This window comes from Pteronotus mesoamericanus, unplaced genomic scaffold (genome assembly GCF_021234165.1).
Source record: "Pteronotus mesoamericanus isolate MK-2021 breed Mesoamerican mustached bat unplaced genomic scaffold, CSHL_Meso_final scaffold_1186, whole genome shotgun sequence".
Lineage (NCBI taxonomy): Eukaryota > Metazoa > Chordata > Mammalia > Chiroptera > Mormoopidae > Pteronotus > Pteronotus mesoamericanus.
This window is the reverse complement of record NW_026555302.1, coordinates 10,880,869-10,896,880: the sequence shown is the minus strand read 5'-3', so window position 1 is coordinate 10,896,880 and position 16,012 is coordinate 10,880,869. Positions and strand designations below refer to the sequence as shown.

General features: G+C 45.5%; 1 protein-coding gene, 1 long non-coding RNA gene and 10 other non-coding genes across 13 annotated transcripts; 1 reads left to right on the top strand and 11 right to left on the bottom strand.

Moving 5' to 3' along the window:
- Window positions 1–96: 96 nt before the first annotated feature.
- LOC129082033 (uncharacterized) lies at window positions 97–4,061 on the bottom strand. Its single transcript, XR_008530363.1, has 11 exons — window positions 4,033–4,061; window positions 3,387–3,439; window positions 2,908–3,186; window positions 2,568–2,599; window positions 2,193–2,239; window positions 1,868–1,908; window positions 1,688–1,712; window positions 1,437–1,492; window positions 596–624; window positions 371–412; window positions 97–192 (listed from the first exon to the last, which is right to left on the bottom strand). It is a non-coding gene; the product is annotated as an uncharacterized LOC129082033 (long non-coding RNA).
- LOC129082109 (small nucleolar RNA SNORD81) lies at window positions 261–336 on the bottom strand. The gene has a single exon (XR_008530371.1). It is a non-coding gene; the product is annotated as a small nucleolar RNA SNORD81 (small nucleolar RNA).
- Window positions 480–557, bottom strand: LOC129082112 (small nucleolar RNA SNORD47). The gene has a single exon (XR_008530374.1). It is a non-coding gene; the product is annotated as a small nucleolar RNA SNORD47 (small nucleolar RNA).
- On the bottom strand, window positions 1,313–1,392 carry LOC129082115 (small nucleolar RNA snR60/Z15/Z230/Z193/J17). Its single transcript, XR_008530377.1, has one exon. It is a non-coding gene; the product is annotated as a small nucleolar RNA snR60/Z15/Z230/Z193/J17 (small nucleolar RNA).
- On the bottom strand, window positions 1,557–1,640 carry LOC129082110 (small nucleolar RNA SNORD79). The gene has a single exon (XR_008530372.1). It is a non-coding gene; the product is annotated as a small nucleolar RNA SNORD79 (small nucleolar RNA).
- On the bottom strand, window positions 1,985–2,049 carry LOC129082121 (small nucleolar RNA SNORD78). Its single transcript, XR_008530383.1, has one exon. It is a non-coding gene; the product is annotated as a small nucleolar RNA SNORD78 (small nucleolar RNA).
- LOC129082114 (small nucleolar RNA SNORD44) lies at window positions 2,326–2,389 on the bottom strand. The gene has a single exon (XR_008530376.1). It is a non-coding gene; the product is annotated as a small nucleolar RNA SNORD44 (small nucleolar RNA).
- On the bottom strand, window positions 2,670–2,737 carry LOC129082120 (small nucleolar RNA SNORD77). Its single transcript, XR_008530382.1, has one exon. It is a non-coding gene; the product is annotated as a small nucleolar RNA SNORD77 (small nucleolar RNA).
- LOC129082107 (small nucleolar RNA SNORD24) lies at window positions 3,018–3,099 on the bottom strand. The gene has a single exon (XR_008530369.1). It is a non-coding gene; the product is annotated as a small nucleolar RNA SNORD24 (small nucleolar RNA).
- LOC129082122 (small nucleolar RNA SNORD75) lies at window positions 3,266–3,325 on the bottom strand. The gene has a single exon (XR_008530384.1). It is a non-coding gene; the product is annotated as a small nucleolar RNA SNORD75 (small nucleolar RNA).
- On the bottom strand, window positions 3,728–3,807 carry LOC129082113 (small nucleolar RNA SNORD74). Its single transcript, XR_008530375.1, has one exon. It is a non-coding gene; the product is annotated as a small nucleolar RNA SNORD74 (small nucleolar RNA).
- A 345-nt stretch (window positions 4,062–4,406) lies between the features above and the next one.
- On the top strand, window positions 4,407–15,604 carry ZBTB37 (zinc finger and BTB domain containing 37). Of its 2 annotated transcripts, XM_054587746.1 has the most exons (5): window positions 4,407–4,469; window positions 5,004–5,316; window positions 6,226–7,185; window positions 8,996–9,095; window positions 14,709–15,604. In XM_054587746.1, the coding sequence occupies exons 3-5, from the start codon at window positions 6,263–6,265 to the stop codon at window positions 15,195–15,197; spliced, it is 1,512 nt and encodes a 503-aa protein (XP_054443721.1). In that variant the 5' UTR covers window positions 4,407–4,469; window positions 5,004–5,316; window positions 6,226–6,262; the 3' UTR covers window positions 15,198–15,604. The 2 variants fall into 2 exon arrangements, with proteins under 2 accessions (XP_054443721.1, XP_054443722.1); XM_054587747.1 differs by lacking the exon at window positions 4,407–4,469 and having other exon boundaries at window positions 4,697–5,316; window positions 6,229–7,185.
- The last annotated feature ends 408 nt before the right edge of the window (window positions 15,605–16,012 follow it).

Sequence of the window (16,012 nt, the reverse complement as noted above, 5' to 3'; positions counted from 1 at the left end):
GCACATGAAAACCTCACTGAGCAGGCTGTCTTGGTGAAACGGGCTGCCGTGGGGGTCTTACTTACAAAGATGTCCTATTTTCCTTCCTTCATCCCATTAAGTTGAAATAAGCAAACTTGATCAGATGGTTTATAAAAGTTTATTAAAATTCAGTTATTTGATCTTCTAACTCATGAGCATCCATGCAGCTGCCTGCAAAAAGAAAGCAGCTGTTTTTAGTCACAATTCTGTATTTCAACTCTAATGGCATTTGAAGTATACAGAATATCAGATCCTTTATGATCATCAAGTGGTCAGTGAGAGAGTTCAAGGTGGGGTAGATCATCATGTATTCTGGAGGAAAACAGAGCCGACTATTTTCAAGGCTTACCTTTCAACTGGTCAGTCGGCGCATGACCGCCACCAGAAATGCCTGAAAGCAGAGACGTCGTGTCAGTGATGATAAAAAAAAAAGCGTCTGTGTTGCTTGTTAGTCAAGTAACCTCAGAATCAAAATGGAACGGTTTTATGAGTGATATCATTCTACTTCATTTGGCAGAATCAGTACATCACTGGTTACAGTCTAATTTATGACAGAGATCAATGACTGACTCACCTAGAAATCTTCAAGGTTAACAGGTCTGCCTGAAGGTGGGGGGGAAAAAGGACAGTCGTTAGAAATTGCCCTGCCTTATCTCCCATTTTTCACTTTTAGGAAAGTAACATTTAGGGCAGTGAACCTATTCTGCACAATACAATGGTGACTTTTATTTCATGTCTGTCCATACCCAGAGTACACCCTGATTGAACCCCAGTGAGAACTAGACTTTGAGTGGTAACCTTGTGTCCTTGTAGGTTTGTAAGTCTAATAAAAGGCCCACTATCATGCCTGGATGTTGACAGTGAGGTGCGTAACTACAGGGTACACAGGAACTCTGTACTTTCTGTTCATTTTTGCTGTGATTCTAAGTGCAAAATTAAATTTAATGAAGTAAAACTTATGAACAGCTAAATAATTCTGGTATGACCAAACAGACTTGTATGTACTCCATAAACATTTTTTTCCACTACGCCCTGGCAGGACAGATCCGTTGGTTAGAATGTCGTCCTGATACGCCAAGGTCATGGGTTCAATCCCCAGGGTCAGGGCACATACACCAACTCATGTATGCGTAAGTAAGTGGAACATATCAATGTTTCTCTCCCCTTCTCTAATCCTTAAAGTAATACCACAGGGAGTATCTGTATGACATTAGTTGTCCAACCCCCTACACTGCTTTGGGAGATAAGGGCCAGCCCTCCCCACTGTAAGGTTATCAGTGAGTGCTGCAGCCAGATACATCAGATAGGAGCGAAAGACAGTACTGCTCATCACTGTTAGTCTGCTGAACTATGGTATCATCATTGTATCGGCTTTACACCACCTAACATAGAAACCGAACTCAAAATTACTATACCTTTGCTTAAAATCCTTCATTCCAGGCCACCTTGTCGACAACCCAACTCTTCACACCTGCAGAGGTTTAGTCAAATTTAATTAACGGATAATAACAGGCAAATTTCTAAAATTTTCCAGGTACTGTTTCAGTTATTAAAAAACTTCATTCTTTTTCAGAGAGATTCCCATCTGTTTTTAATTTCAAAGATCATCACTAACAGCATCTTGCTCAGTAACAAGCTAAGACTAATAAAATAAAGAACACATTACCTTTAAATGCCTCAAAAATCTGCACCTGAAAAATAAAGTATTTCTTTAGACTATTTCTCAAAACCATCCATGGCTTTTTCACTGCCAGAAAACACTAAGTTAACAATTACTGAGACCAGCACATTTCAGCAATAACATAAATCTGAGTATCAGAAGCTAGAAATTGTTTTCATGTCTTACCGCAAGCATGCCATCCGCAGGTGAAAACATGTCTCCAACTGCTAGAAGATACACAAGACATCTTTTATTAATGTTAAATATCAATAAGTTCTTTGTTCAGTGTTATTTGTCGCAGGGTTTTTCAGTGTTAAATCTGTCTACATGCTCATTTCAGGTCAGACATTTGATCAACATCATTACAAAAACCCCACTGAGGGCATGCAGAACATGCATTCAGCAACCAAACACCAAGACAAAGAATTAGTAGCTTGTTAAGTACTATATTTTATCAGTATTCTCAGTACATTTTGAGCCTACTAGAATATTTTTAATCATTGATACTCACCAGAAAAAAATAAAGCTGGTCCAGACACATCCAAAACTCAAGTCCACCTAAAAAAAAAAAAAAAAAAAAAAAGGGCAGTTTTACAGTAGCCCAAGGTGAATTTTCCCCTCACAAATCTACAAAAAACGCCCGAAATCAGGTAGAGCTAATAAGTAAGACCTTCATGTTTAGTCCGTGTTTGCTTATCATCATACAGGCTGCTCTGACAAATCACGACACAGTGGCGGTAAGAGGACCAGGCTCTGCGATGCCCTCAGCACACCAGTCCAGCCCGCCACGGCGCGTGCTTCCCACGCGCCAGGAGGCAATCCCAGAAGGCCACAGCTGGCCGTGTCCTCTGTCCAGTTACCAATGTGCAGGTTTAATTTTACTTACCATTTCAGCTTCCAGTGGGTTCCTCTCAGTGCCTACAAGAACAGAAGCTAGGTTAGCAGCGGGACTTTCCTTATATTATTACCACCAAAGCAGTTCTCTACCAGACACATCAGACAAGTGGTACGTCTCTTCAGGACTCAATCTGCTGAACTATGCAAACATCACAGTATCTGTGTCTTCAGGTGGCACCCAGCGTGAGACCCCCGAGCACAGGAGTTCACGTTTGCAAAGGGGAGGAGGAAACCCCTAAGTTATCAGCAGTTTTGGCCACCATTAATCCCTTAGAAAAAAGCGACCGAAGAGGGACTGCGCAAAGATGGGCTGTAAAAAGGTTCCTCACCTGTCTGCCCGCGGCCCGAGTGGGATACTTGTGCTTTAGGACCTGCGAAGACAGTTTCATTTCATGTCAACTTAGGCACATCTTTAGCTTCTGTAAGTCACCACTTTGTGTGCCTCAGTTGGGAAAATGGTGGTAATAATTCTCGTCATCCTCACAGTCAAGAGTAGCAAATAAAATGTCATCATTGTGGCACGTCGAGTGGACTTTCAACCTAACTTCCTCTGGCAGGGAACTTCGGTAACTTACCTGGGCAGCCCTTGTCATCCCTTTGGCACAGAACTGGAAAGAGAGACACACAAAAGAGACGCAATGACACATACTGTGCAGCCACGTAACACATGAACGTCACAAATATTTATGCCTCAGAATAGTTTGTCAGAAATCCCTTCTGCCCACTACTCTTAAACCATCACAGGCTTAACACAAAGGCCACAGCAAAGCAAATTTCGTTCTTCCCACTGTATTTACCAGTTTCTTACCTGTCCATCAGCCACCATCGAAAGCCACATTGCACTCGTGCCTAGCAACATTCCTGGGAAAAAAGATTAGGTCTTAATTCATTTGCTTTTAATTTTTGTCCTTTTGCATCACCTATGCAAGTCGTTTACACCACCACCCATAATTTCGTGACTGTAGTTGGTACACTTTATGTCTTATGAAAGAGCACTGCACAGCTAAGATTAAGAACGACCGACAGAAATAGTGCACTGCGGAATACAGCCACTTTGAGAACCACGTGGACTACGCCAGGTACCCGCCTTCCAGGAGGAAGCGGCTCCAGCCGAGGTCATTAACAAAGGCCCACTCGGTGACTCGGCATGCGCCGCCATCAGAGCTGTTGGCATTCATCAACAGTCTCAGATGTCCCTACCAACATAAGCTTCATCAGAGGCAGGACACGTGAGCCGAGGTTCTTCCGCAGTTCGGCCCAACAACCCGACTGGAGTCTTTGTCGAGCCCTCACCCAAAACGCCATCCTCTACAATCCTCATCCTGTGGGTCCTGCACAGGCTTGCGACTAGCCTACAAGTGCCAGGCAGTTTACGGTGAATTTCGCTGCCAGGACCTGGCAGACTGGAACCGAGAACCCACTCAGCAGCTGCAAAAGAAAACTAATACACTTACCCATCTAAGACTTCTATCCGCGAAAGACCGAGATGGCGTCCAGGTGCCTGTATATAAGGATTTCTTTCCGTGACGTCATGACGCACTTGCCCTGACAGCGTCTGCTTGAGCTCCTCCCCGTCTCCTCCCTTAGTCTCCTCCTCCAGCCACACCTCCTTCCCTACCTCTAAGCCCGCCCTTGGCCCCGCCCCTCGGCTTGTGGGCGGGGCCACGATCTCCCGCGTGACGCAGGGCTCCCAGCCTCCTACCGACTGAGGAGGAAGACAGGACAGGGGAGGGGGGCGTGAGGGACGGAAAGCGCTGGGGGAGGGGGAAGGGGGACGGTATAAGGGTGAGTGATTTCCTTCCGGCACGTCGCCCGCTCCGGAGGAGGGGGCGGGGGGTTTCACTTCCGGGACGGTGTTCCGGCCCATTCCGGCCCATTTCCACCCCCGGAGGTAGGTGCTGCTCCTTGAGTGGGCTGGGGCCCCGCACGCCGGTCCCGCTGTCCTGCCCCGGGACCGCCCTGCCCGATCTCCGCCGCAGCCTGCCCGTGGGGCGTTCAGCCTCTTCCCTTCACCCCCGCTCAAGGCACCCAGAGACCTTCCAACCCCTTGGCCCCCGGCCGCGCTTGAGCTGCCGGACCCGCCCCCTCGTCTGGCCCCTCCCTCGGGACCCCGGGATGGGCGGCCCCCTCCCCCATCGCAGCCGGCCACACCCAGACACACACACCCACCCGGGGCAGTCCCCAGCCCCCTTACACCTCCCGCCTGGCCCGGGTCCCGGGGCGCCGCCCCCTTCCCGGCCCCGGCCCCGCAGCAGAAGGCCCGCTCCCGGCCGCACGAGCTGCTCCCGTCACTCCTTCCCCCTGCTCCTCGATGACATTTGGCGGCTCAGCCAGCCTCCCGCTCCCCACGCTTCCTAACGCAGACGGGAGCCACTCAAGTACCGGAGTGGCCGACCCCACGCGTTCCCGATTCTCCCTCTTACAGCGCTCACCCTCCAGTGCCGACGGGAGAGAAGGACCTTCCTCCAGGGGCCTCCTCCTCACTGGGGCATTAACCGGAAAGAGCACACAAAAAAGGCGCTGGTGTAGGCGCCAAAATAAACACATCTGAATTCAGGATGGCATCGACAGAGGCTCTTACTGGATTAAAAGTTTTCAAACAAACAAAAACGCTTTGGAAGAAGGTCAGATTGGCTCAAGTTGGTTCTTGAAAGCAGTGTGCACTTCCCTGTTTACTGATTGTGTTGTGAATGCCGGGGGATCCTGTGAGCTCGTCAGAAGTTCCTGCAGTTTCTTAGGTAACTATGTAATGTCATAAGTTTACAGATAAATGGAAACACATTGGGCTGTAGTCAGTGTCTTTCCTATTGGGGTTTATGCAAACTGTACTCTATAACCATTGAAGGCTATTGGATGCAATTATAGGCTTAGTGTTTTCACCGTTTTTAGAAAAATCTTGTGATGTATAAGTATTGGCCATACTTGGTAAGTGCCCTATTTGTTACCAACTTTGGGGAACTAAATTTCAGAATCAGAATATCATCACCGCCCTGAAATTCCCAAAGGTGAATTTAGATCATGTAGATCAGGTCGGGTGTACATACCCTTTCCTAATTCTCAGACAGAACTTCAAGGTCTCTGCACTGCAGTTGAGTCCTGTGCTCAAGAGTCCTAAACCCAAAGCCTCTTTGGGTTACAATGACAAATAATGGCTTACATTCTTGTGGAATATGAGTGACTTTATAAAATAATAAACGGACACAACATGTAGGAAAATGTTAAGAGGCGTATCTACTCGGCCTATGTGTATATGACATTTATTCCAAAAACTAATTTTCTCCAAGGAAAAGTTGTCACAGGATTTTATATTCAGTGCAAATACCTTATGATTAACACTTAAAAAAAATAAAAAACTCACAACTGCTTTTTTCCCCTCTATTCTGTTGAACTTCTGTTTCAATATTGCATCATTTATTAGTAAGGAAAGCATAGGCATAGCTTGAGTTCTTAGCAGCCTTCCAATCACTTTTTGGTTTTAAACTGAAAGACCCGTTGGTACTTCTCTTCCTTATCTAAACATAAGGCATGTATCTGTTTACTGGGAGTTTTTGACATTTAGCCAAACAATGTTTTCAAATAGGTTTGAAGGGGAAGGCATGAGGGGGTGCAGTTCTGACTGTCGGTGAGAACGTGCTTCCTTGTCTCAGCAGGGTTGAATGCCTGCCTACACCCTCTGGCCCCACCATGGAGAAGGGTGGTAACATACAACTGGAGATCCCTGACTTCAGCAACTCTGTCTTGAGCCATCTCAACCAACTGCGCATGCAGGGCCGGCTCTGTGACATCGTGGTCAACGTGCAAGGACAAGCTTTTCGGGCTCACAAAGTGGTGCTGGCTGCCAGCTCCCCCTATTTCAGGGATCACATGTCCTTGAACGAGATGAGTACTGTCTCCATTTCAGTCATCAAGAACCCCACCGTCTTTGAACAGCTTCTTTCTTTCTGTTACACGGGGCGGATATGCCTGCAGCTGGCGGATATCATCAGCTACCTGACAGCCGCCAGCTTTCTGCAAATGCAGCACATTATAGACAAGTGTACACAGATCCTGGAGGGCATTCATTTCAAGATTAACGTGGCTGAGGTCGAAGCAGAATTAAGTCAAACGAGGACCAAGCACCCGGAGAGACCTCCAGAGTCTCACAGGGTTACACCAACCCTAAACCGCTCCCTTAGCCCGCGACACAATCCCCCAAAGGGAAGCCGGCGAGGTCAGGTGAGTGCCGTGCTGGATATCAGGGAGCTCAGCCCTCCCGAGGAGTCCACCAGCCCGCAGATAATTGAGCCCAGTTCTGATGTGGAGAGCCGCGAGCCCATCCTTCGGATCAACCGAGCGGGACAGTGGTACGTGGAGACGGGAGTAGCAGACCGAGGGGCACGGAGCGACGACGAAGTGAGGGTTCTTGGAGCAGTCCACATCAAAACCGAGAACCTGGAGGAGTGGCTGGGGCCGGAGAACCAGCCTTCCGGGGAAGACGGGAGCAGCGCGGAGGAGGTCGCAGCCATGGTGATCGACACCACGGGCCACGGCTCCGTCGCGCAGGACAGCTACCCTTTGGGGTCCTCGGGAGCCAAGGTGGCTCGGCCAACAAGCAGTGAGATTGACAGGTAAGTTTTGTTTTGTTCGTCCATCTGGCTCACCTGATGCCACCCCTGTGTAGTACAGAGAGCATCTCCCCTCCTTGACGCTCTTGGCCAAAAGAAGCTGATGGTGGGGAACTGGAGGCGTGCCAAAAGACTTGTGTTCTTATTTTTTCAAGGCAGGAAGCTCCTAGTCCCGAAGAATTCAGTGTTGTGAGTACTATGGTAAAGGTGGACGTTTCCAGGAGTCAGAATAACATCTGCAGTCACGCTAGTGTCAGCAATTGGCACTAGTGTCAGCAATTGGCGGGCTTCCTCGGAATTCCAGGCAGGGGGCTGGTCATCAGCTGGGAGCCAGACAGCTTCGCCCTTCCTTGGTCTCTTACTGCCCAGGTCGGTGGCCTGGGAGGCGTAGTGCTTGCTTGGGAGTGCTGTTTACTTCCCTTTGCCCCCCAGCTACCACGTGAGAGCGGGCGTGGCGCCAACAGTGATTGTTCTTCTGGCATTAGTGTAATCACAGTAGTTACTCCAAAGGGAAGCTTTTGGGGTGGTTTCCCTTCCTTTTTTTCACTTGTCATGTGATGTCTTCCCTTTGTCTTTCATTGGTGACAGCTGCTGCCACGGGCCTGGTTTTTTTCACCAGCGCTACTAAGTCCCCTGGCTCCCTTTTCTCTTTCTAATCACAGTGAGAGCATTTCTTTATGGTGGAAATAGCAATAGTTTTAATCTAAGTACATTGAAAGTCTCAATTGAAAGAAAGAAATGTTACCAACTTAGAACGATAATGTTTGTTCTCTTTCCCCTCTTAAAAATAAATTTAAATTGACTGCATGAACAATGAATGCTAAAGAAGCTATTCTTTGGTGAACACCCAGTCTTGACAAGCATATGTGGTACAGGCTCAGAAAGTATATATTGTATCCACTTCAAGTGGTCTTGAGTATTTTCCTTTTTGTGTCCTTAACAGTTAAAATACTCTTTTTTTTTTTTAAGATTTTATTTATTTATTTTTAGAGAGAGGGGAAGGGAGGGAGAGAGAGAGAGAAACATGGACATGCAAGGGAAACCAAACAAGGCAACAGCTAACATACAAGTCTTGGGCACAGTATTTACTGCCCCACTGTGTTAGCGCCGTATCAGAAGTAATACCTGACCCGTGTGGCTCAGTTGGTTGAGCATTGTCCAGCAAAGCAAAAGGCCACTGGTTTAGTCCCCTGTCAGGGCACATGGCTTGGGTTGTGGGTTTTGTCCCCAGCTGGGTGCTTACGAGAGGCAACCAATCGATGTTTCTCTCCCTCTCTTTTTTCCCTCCTTTCCCCTCTCTCTGAAAATAAATAAATAAATAAATAAATAAGTAAATAAATTTTTAAAAAAAGTAATAGCTTGAATGCAAAGACATTCAATCTTATTGTGTGTAATCAACAGTCTGAAATACCCATATATAACAAGTGCTGTAGGGGCCTGGGAGAAGGAACAACCAAAAACCTGATAGTTGCTTAGAAGAAACAAAATTACAAACCCAGTTTTAATTTATTTTTCTATGGTCTCCTCAGTACTTACGTAAAGACGGAACTTATGTTTAGCCTCAGCTTCACCGGGTCACGTGGTCTATCTGCTATGTCATTCTGTGTTTCTTAAATTTACTGTGGCAGACCTTTCCTGTCTTACTTCAACCCAGATCCTTATGCACTGACTTCCCGAAAGTGCGTCTTAGTTACCTGTTGTTCAGTTCAGTCCCCCTTCCTCAGCCACGGGGTAGAGAGGATAGACCTCACCGTTATCTAAGTGCCTTGACACTACCTCTCTATTAGTCCCCTCTTTGCTCCTCTTCCGACAGATTTAGCCCCTCCGGCAGTGTTGTCCCCTTGACGGAGAGACACAGAGCCCGAAGTGAGTCTCCTGGGAGAATGGATGAGCCTAAGCAGCCCAGCTCTCAGGTATGTAGCTGTGGCTGCTGAAGAGATTGCCACTGTGTGGGAATCGGAAAGGAAAGACGTAGGAGAGGGAACAGGGGCCCTGTTAAAGAAATACTCTATTTGATTACTTTTTTTTTATTCTTGTTCGTAAGCATGCAAGAGATACACTTTTGGTGTCAGCAGAGTTTGGGAAGTAGAAAAGATGAGATGGTGGAACTCTTTTTCTGAACCAGCCTGTAATCCCGACAGTAGAAATAAAAAAGTGACCCCTGCCAGCCACACCCAGGTAACTTAGGGCCTGGGCTGGAGAGTCTGATTCTGTACGTGTATGGGCCTGACCCTACACAATTACTACTTTATGTAATGTGACACATCGCATACAGTTGCTTTTGCGTTTTTGTACGCTGGTATCTTTTCGTTTATTTTCTTCCTGAATATTTTGTTGAACTAAAATTGTTCTAAAAAGGACAGGAATAATGTCTCCTATTTTCTTTGCAACTCTACTTAACAAGAAGTGTAAGTAGTTGGTTGATAGTTTTGTTTGTTTGTTTGTTTTTCCTCACAGGTGTCTCATTGAAGACTGATTTTTAAAAGGATGGTGAACTCACCAAGTAGAACATAATACATTGCAAATACATTTGTCCTTTAAAAGGAAGCACTGGTTGATTAAGATTGCATTGCACAGCTAATTTTTCTAGCTTCTGGATTATACCAGTAGAATCTCGTTTAGTTTTTACCTAAACATTGGGTGTTTATTGTATGCATAGTATAGTAACAGCAGCAAGACATTCTTATAAACTATACTTACTTGCATATTAATCACGCCCATTTTTTGGTACCAGAAGAGGAATTGTAACTATTTTAAGAATTTTTTTAGTTTTAATAAGGTGTTAGAGAAAATGTTAGGAGCTTGGAGGAAAAGTAAGTTTAATGATAAAATTAGAGCCCCGTTTCTCCTCATCTTTCAAATAGGACGTGATGACTGTGTGAAATGACTGTTACGCAAATAAGTACAACAATGAGGCGGACCTTACAACTTAATGGGGGGCATAAGGCAGACCCTCAAATACACAAAACAGGTAGGGATGAGGCTCTGTAGACTCAGTGACAGTGTGGGGGGAGTAGGAAGTGCTTAAAAGGCAGTTAACTGGAATCAATAGCCACTTAAAGAAAGCCGTTCCTCGGGAGAGTCTAAATGCAGTATTTAATGAAGTAATTAGAAAGGGCTAACTATCCCTCTGTAGCTGGATACGGATAACAGTCGGAACGCCGAGGGGTGTTTACCTGGCTCTAGCAGAAGGTGCAGCCTATGGAGAAATAGAAAAGAAGTAGCGTTGCCTGGAGATGATATTAAGAGTTAATATATGCCTTAACATGTATGAAGGTTTATTTTGGTGAGTCTACTCACCGGTTATTTTCTCCCCGTCACAGACCCAGAACAGGACATGGACTTGCATTACAGTGAGAACAAGTTTTGACAGACTTGAAGAGCTTCCTGCTTATGGGGTGATTAAAGTGGAACAGACTCCTAAGGACCCCTATTTGCTCAAAAACGTTCTGTAGCTTTTTCCCTTTTTCTGCCATGTGAAGGTTAAAATATGTGGCCTCGTGTTCCACGTAATTCATAATCTTTCTAACAGTTTTCTCCCCACTCATGGGCACGCACTGTCCGTCCCAACAGGCAGACCTTCTCTGGGTGTCAGGACCACATCGGACTCCTCCTCCTCCTGCTCCGCGAGTCTGGGGCGCCCCTGTCTTCCCAGGTGCCCGGCGCCGCCCCAGTCCCAGCTCCTGGAACCATCTGCCCCGACTAACCCAGTGCTCTCTGACCTCTCCTTAAACCACTGTAGCATTTGCAGATGGTGTGATCTCATTTTTCATTTGCATTAATCTTGTGTCTCCATCTAGATTGAAATCACCTTGAGGGCAGAGCCCGCTTTTTTCATTTTTGTATCTGACGTCGTCTTCTCCGGTGCCCCCCCTCAAAAGGGCTGGTTTTACCACTAGGTAGTTCTGAGTGAGGTTACTAAGTAGGTGCCCAATAAATAGGGGATTACTTACGTGCCTGTGAAATCCCCAGTTTCTGAGATCTTTAAATAAAATTAATGAACAAAATCAGATGATCTTTGAAGTTCTTTCAATTCTTTGAGTCTCTGAATAGTAATTGAAGGTTAGGAAGGTGAACAGCTTTGAAGGCCATGTCAAGAATCTAGACTGTTATTTGTTTTGGAAAATAAGAAAATCATTTATTTACATGGAATTTATTCATTATAGAATAATTCATTTTAAAAAATAGTTCTTGTCCTGGCTGGTGCGGCTCAGGGGATTGAGTGCCTGCCTGCGAACCAAAGGGTCGCTGGTTTGATTCCCAGTCAGGGCACAGGCCTGGGCTGCGGGCCAGGCCCTCCCACCCCCCACCTTTTCCTGCTTCCCCTTAGGGGACTCGCGTGAGGCAACCACACGTCGCTGTTTCTCTCCCTCTCTCCCTCACTTCCCTTCTCTCTAAAAATAAATCTTTTAAAAAATATTCCTAGGTATTTTTTAAAATACAAATTAAAAAAAATTAAAAAATAGTTCTTGAACAGCCACTACTCACTGCTTAAGCTCTGGGACATTCTGCAGATGTCCCTGTACTCACAGAGTTTACAGTCTAGGAGAGAATTGGCAAGTGGGAGGATTGACAGGAGCCCCCCCCCCCCCCCCCCGGCCCCAATGTCAGAGAGCCCAGGGGCAGCCAGTTTTGTCCTTGCTTGTTAAAGTTTAAACAAATGAAACTATTGAAGATGTTGCTGCTGACAAGGACCTAATCTACATTTTATGCACATTCACTTGCTCTTTTATTGCAACTTTACTGCAATAATTTTTTGGATGAGCTTGATCTTGGTATATGTATTTTGTGATTATAGTTCATCACAGATAACTATGTTTACTTTCTGCTTGTGGACCATACTGGCATGACATTATGTTGTTACTTTCTTTAAAGTTAGGTGGTTGTTTCTTTTTTATAGGGAACTGGTACCCTCAAGATTATGAATAATATCATTTGTAATGTTTAAGAATGGTAAACATTCATTCCATCTCAGTAAGCACTTTAACTCATTCAGTGCTTATAGCAACTTATGAGGTAGATGCTATTATAGTCGTTTTAAAGTTAGAGAACTGTCACATAGAGTAGTTCGATAACTTCCTCAAGGTCACACAGCCAGTAGGACGCAGATTTGAACCCAAAGTCCAGCAAAGCGCTTGCTAAGCCTCAGACAAGTTGTTCTGGCCTGGTCTGTGGTCACCCAGCACCTTCTGGTGGGGTCCCCCCTCCTTCATGGGAGTCGTCTTTCCATTAACCAGGGAATCGAAGCAGAGAGAAATTTTACATGAAACAAGTCAGAAACCAGGGAAAACCTCGGTCTTACTGCATAAGGCGGGCCTTCCCCTGCTGCTCCCACGCCTGCTGAGAACCGCCCCTGCGGGGCTGGAGGCGCCGAAGCGCATTGGCCGCTGCCGTGTGAGGGGCGCGGCACAGCGGCGGACACACGAGGACAGGGCCTGAGACTGATTGCCAGCCAGGTGACTGACTCCAGTTAATCCAGAGTCAGCTTTTACATTTTCTCCTCTTCGCATTGATACTTTAGCCTCTACTAAACATACACAGTTCCCTCCTGCATATGCTTATATACATGTATAAGCTTTTCACTTGAAACATGTATGTTATTTACATCAAAATTTATCATGATTTCAGAAGCCAACAGGCTAAAAAAAAACTACTGAATGGTAATATTTTAATACAAGTTTTGAATCAAAACCACTTATAAATCCAACATTTTCAAATTACCCATTTAATGGAATATATTTCCACTCCCAGCTTTCAGAGAGGGGCACCCATGTTTCTCTCATATATTAAATACTTTGTTGAGATTATTAATGGTCAGAACAGGTAAAACAAAATTAAGATCTTATTTACTTGATATTAAGGAATAACATTTTTTAAGGTGTGATGGTATTTTGATTATCATTAAAAAAAGAATCCTCATCTCTTAGAGATACATACTAAAATATTTGTGTTTAAACTATGTCTGGGATTTTCTTCAAAAATAATATGATAAAGGAGAGAAATAGGTGAGAGTGAAGAAAAAATTGTCCAGGGGTTAGTTGTTGAGTGATGGTGGTTTAACATACCATTCTAAAATTTTTAATAAAAAGTCTTTATATGTGTGTATGTGTGTGTGTGTGTGTATTTATCATTTGACCTTCATAAAGTAAATCAGAGAAAAACATTTATTTTGCAATAACTTAAAGGGTTAATTAACAGCAGAGTTCAAATGCTGCTTCTATAATAATTGCTTTTTTAATGTCCTAAGTAAATTTATTATCACAACATAAATTTAACTTAGGCAGGTCAGATACTTTATCAACTAAGAGAGTGGAGAAATAACATAAATCACAGATTACTCTATTTACTTTTAATATTTTTAAATCAATTTAAAAACACTATAAAAAAATAGGTGTTTAAATTAGGTGATAATCTGTCTGTGCACTGTAAGTCCAGGATATTTACCTATAGTATAAGCAGGTAGAAAAGTGAATGAGCAGCATCATTAGGAAAATGTATTATACTTCCCATTTCTCTTTGTCCACTTTGCTCAGAGTCTTGTCTTCAGAGAGGAAAACCAGAAACCAAGTCTTGCCCTTTCTCTGCGGTACTTATCATTGTATTTGGTGGACAGTGTCAGTAAATCAGTACTTAGTGAATATTACTGTTTGAAAGGCTTATAGGAAAAAATAACCCAGTTAGTAAATTCATAGCTCAGTCTAGTTTGCTTTCCCAGCTCTTCCATCCATTGGCTCGGAGGTCAGTTAATCTGTGAGTAGTCTCCAGAGCCAAGTTAATATGTTGGTACAGTACTAAAGTACTTCAGGATAAAAAGGAATGCTGTCACCTACAAATTATTTACATTTTTATAAAGCCAGGTACTGTTGGACTAAATTTTGGTATAATTTATTTTTGGTATAATTTTACCGTAAGTATAATTTATAATGTTCTGGCCGTAATGTGTTCCGTATGTACAGTCAGATATAGCAGCTATTAGCCAAGTCGCATGCGGCTATTTAAATGTTAATTGAAAGCAATTAGAATAAAAAATTCCGTTTCTCAATTGTATTAGCATATTACAAATGCCCCATAGCCGCCTGTGGCTCGTGGCTGCTGTATTAGGTGGTGCAGATAAGGGACAGGTCCATCACCACAGAAAGTGCTTGTGGGCCAGCACCGGCTAAGCACCTCCCCGGCTGCTGGCTGTGATTAAATCAGAGTCCAAGAGGATGGGCTGCGTGGGCTCAGACTCTCCCATTGCCGTGAAATAGAGCACTGAGTGGGGGTTTCATGAGAAGCATGCCGTTTGTAAGCAGGCAGCCAGAAAGTAACCTGACCGTACTGTTCTGTTACGGTAATGAAATACATGTCCTCAGATGATGTGTGGTTGTTATGTTAACATCCTTACTTTTTGGTAGTAATCTTCTGTTTGGATCTCTACTAAAAATAAGCATAAAGCTCGTACCAGAGGTAGAAGTAGATTTGATTTCCTTCACTGTGTCTCTTATGGCGCGTGTTCTTCTGTGCTTACTTGCCTCACGGCACAGGTAGAAGAGTCAGCGATGATGGGAGTGAGCGGCTACGTGGAGTATCTCCGGGAGCAGGAAGTGTCGGAGCGGTGGTTCCGGTACAACCCCCGGCTCACCTGCATCTATTGCGCCAAATCCTTCAACCAGAAAGGGAGCCTGGACCGGCACATGCGCCTGCACATGGGGATCACACCATTCGTCTGTCGCATGTGTGGCAAGAAGTACACCCGCAAAGATCAGCTGGAGTATCACATCCGCAAGCACACAGGCAACAAGCCCTTCCACTGTCACGTTTGTGGCAAAAGTTTCCCCTTCCAGGCCATCTTGAATCAGCACTTTCGCAAAAACCACCCTGGCTGTATACCCCTGGAGGGGCCCCATAGCATCTCCCCCGAAACAACTGTCACATCTCGAGGACAAGCCGAGGAAGAGTCACCTTCCCAAGAAGAGACAGTTGCTCCTGGGGAAACGGCCCAGGGCTCTGTGTCCACCACTGGGCCCGATTGAAATGTCGAAGGGGAGGGGCCGACCTGCTCCCCATCCCCCCAACCCCGGGCCGTAAGCAGCCGGCATCAGGGCCACGAGAATGCCACAGCACGAGGTCAGAAGATGCTCCCAAGGTGTTGCCAAACTAGAGGATCAGCAACATACCCAAAAGCACTGGAGGCTTTTCCCTCCTCCTCCCCACCTCACACTCTGGAAAATAATCAAGCAAATCAACTTTCTAATTCAGGGATCAACAGCCTTGGTTTGTTAACTTTATAAGAAAAAAAAAAATTTTAACAGTGATAAATGGCCGTTTATCTACCAGTCACATTTGAACACTGTCCTTTGGTCCATGTTATCCTGGCTGTCACTTGCCCAGATCTAGAAAACACAACAGGAGCCTTGGTCATCGGAACCAGCCGGCCACAGGAGAGAAGGAAGCTACCGCGATGGCGACGATGAGGGACTTCTTTCCTTCCTTCCTGCCGGAACGTGCAGTTTCACCTGTCGGGGGGGAAAAAAAGAATCCTGGTGCTTCTTACTGTTTTGCAAGGTTAGACCTTGTCTCTGCCCTGACCGGGCATCCCATCGTTGCCGGACTGTGGCCCGAAACAGCCATCTGAGCGCGTTGGGGGGCAGCCTCCCCTGAAGCACTTCAGGCAGCTGGAAGGGAGGTGACAGCAGTGATTGCAATAGGTACCGCAAAGCTTGGGGGCCTGGGGGCCATGTGGAGGTGCGGGGAGCAGGGAGGGGAATGTGGGGTTTGCAGATGTAGAACGGGAGAGAGCCTACTGCGACGTTGGGAGGGGCGTTTGTAAACCACAGTGCTTGTAAAT

Excerpts from the sequence above, each read along its gene's own strand:
- ZBTB37 (XM_054587746.1), top strand. The coding sequence starts at position 6,263 with ATGGAGAAGGGTGGTAACATACAACTGGAGATCCCTGACTTCAGCAAC. Across the intron at positions 7,186-8,995 it reads ACAAGCAGTGAGATTGACAG|ATTTAGCCCCTCCGGCAGTG; the intron begins GTAAGTTTTGTT and ends CTCTTCCGACAG. Across the intron at positions 9,096-14,708 it reads CTAAGCAGCCCAGCTCTCAG|GTAGAAGAGTCAGCGATGAT; the intron begins GTATGTAGCTGT and ends CTCACGGCACAG.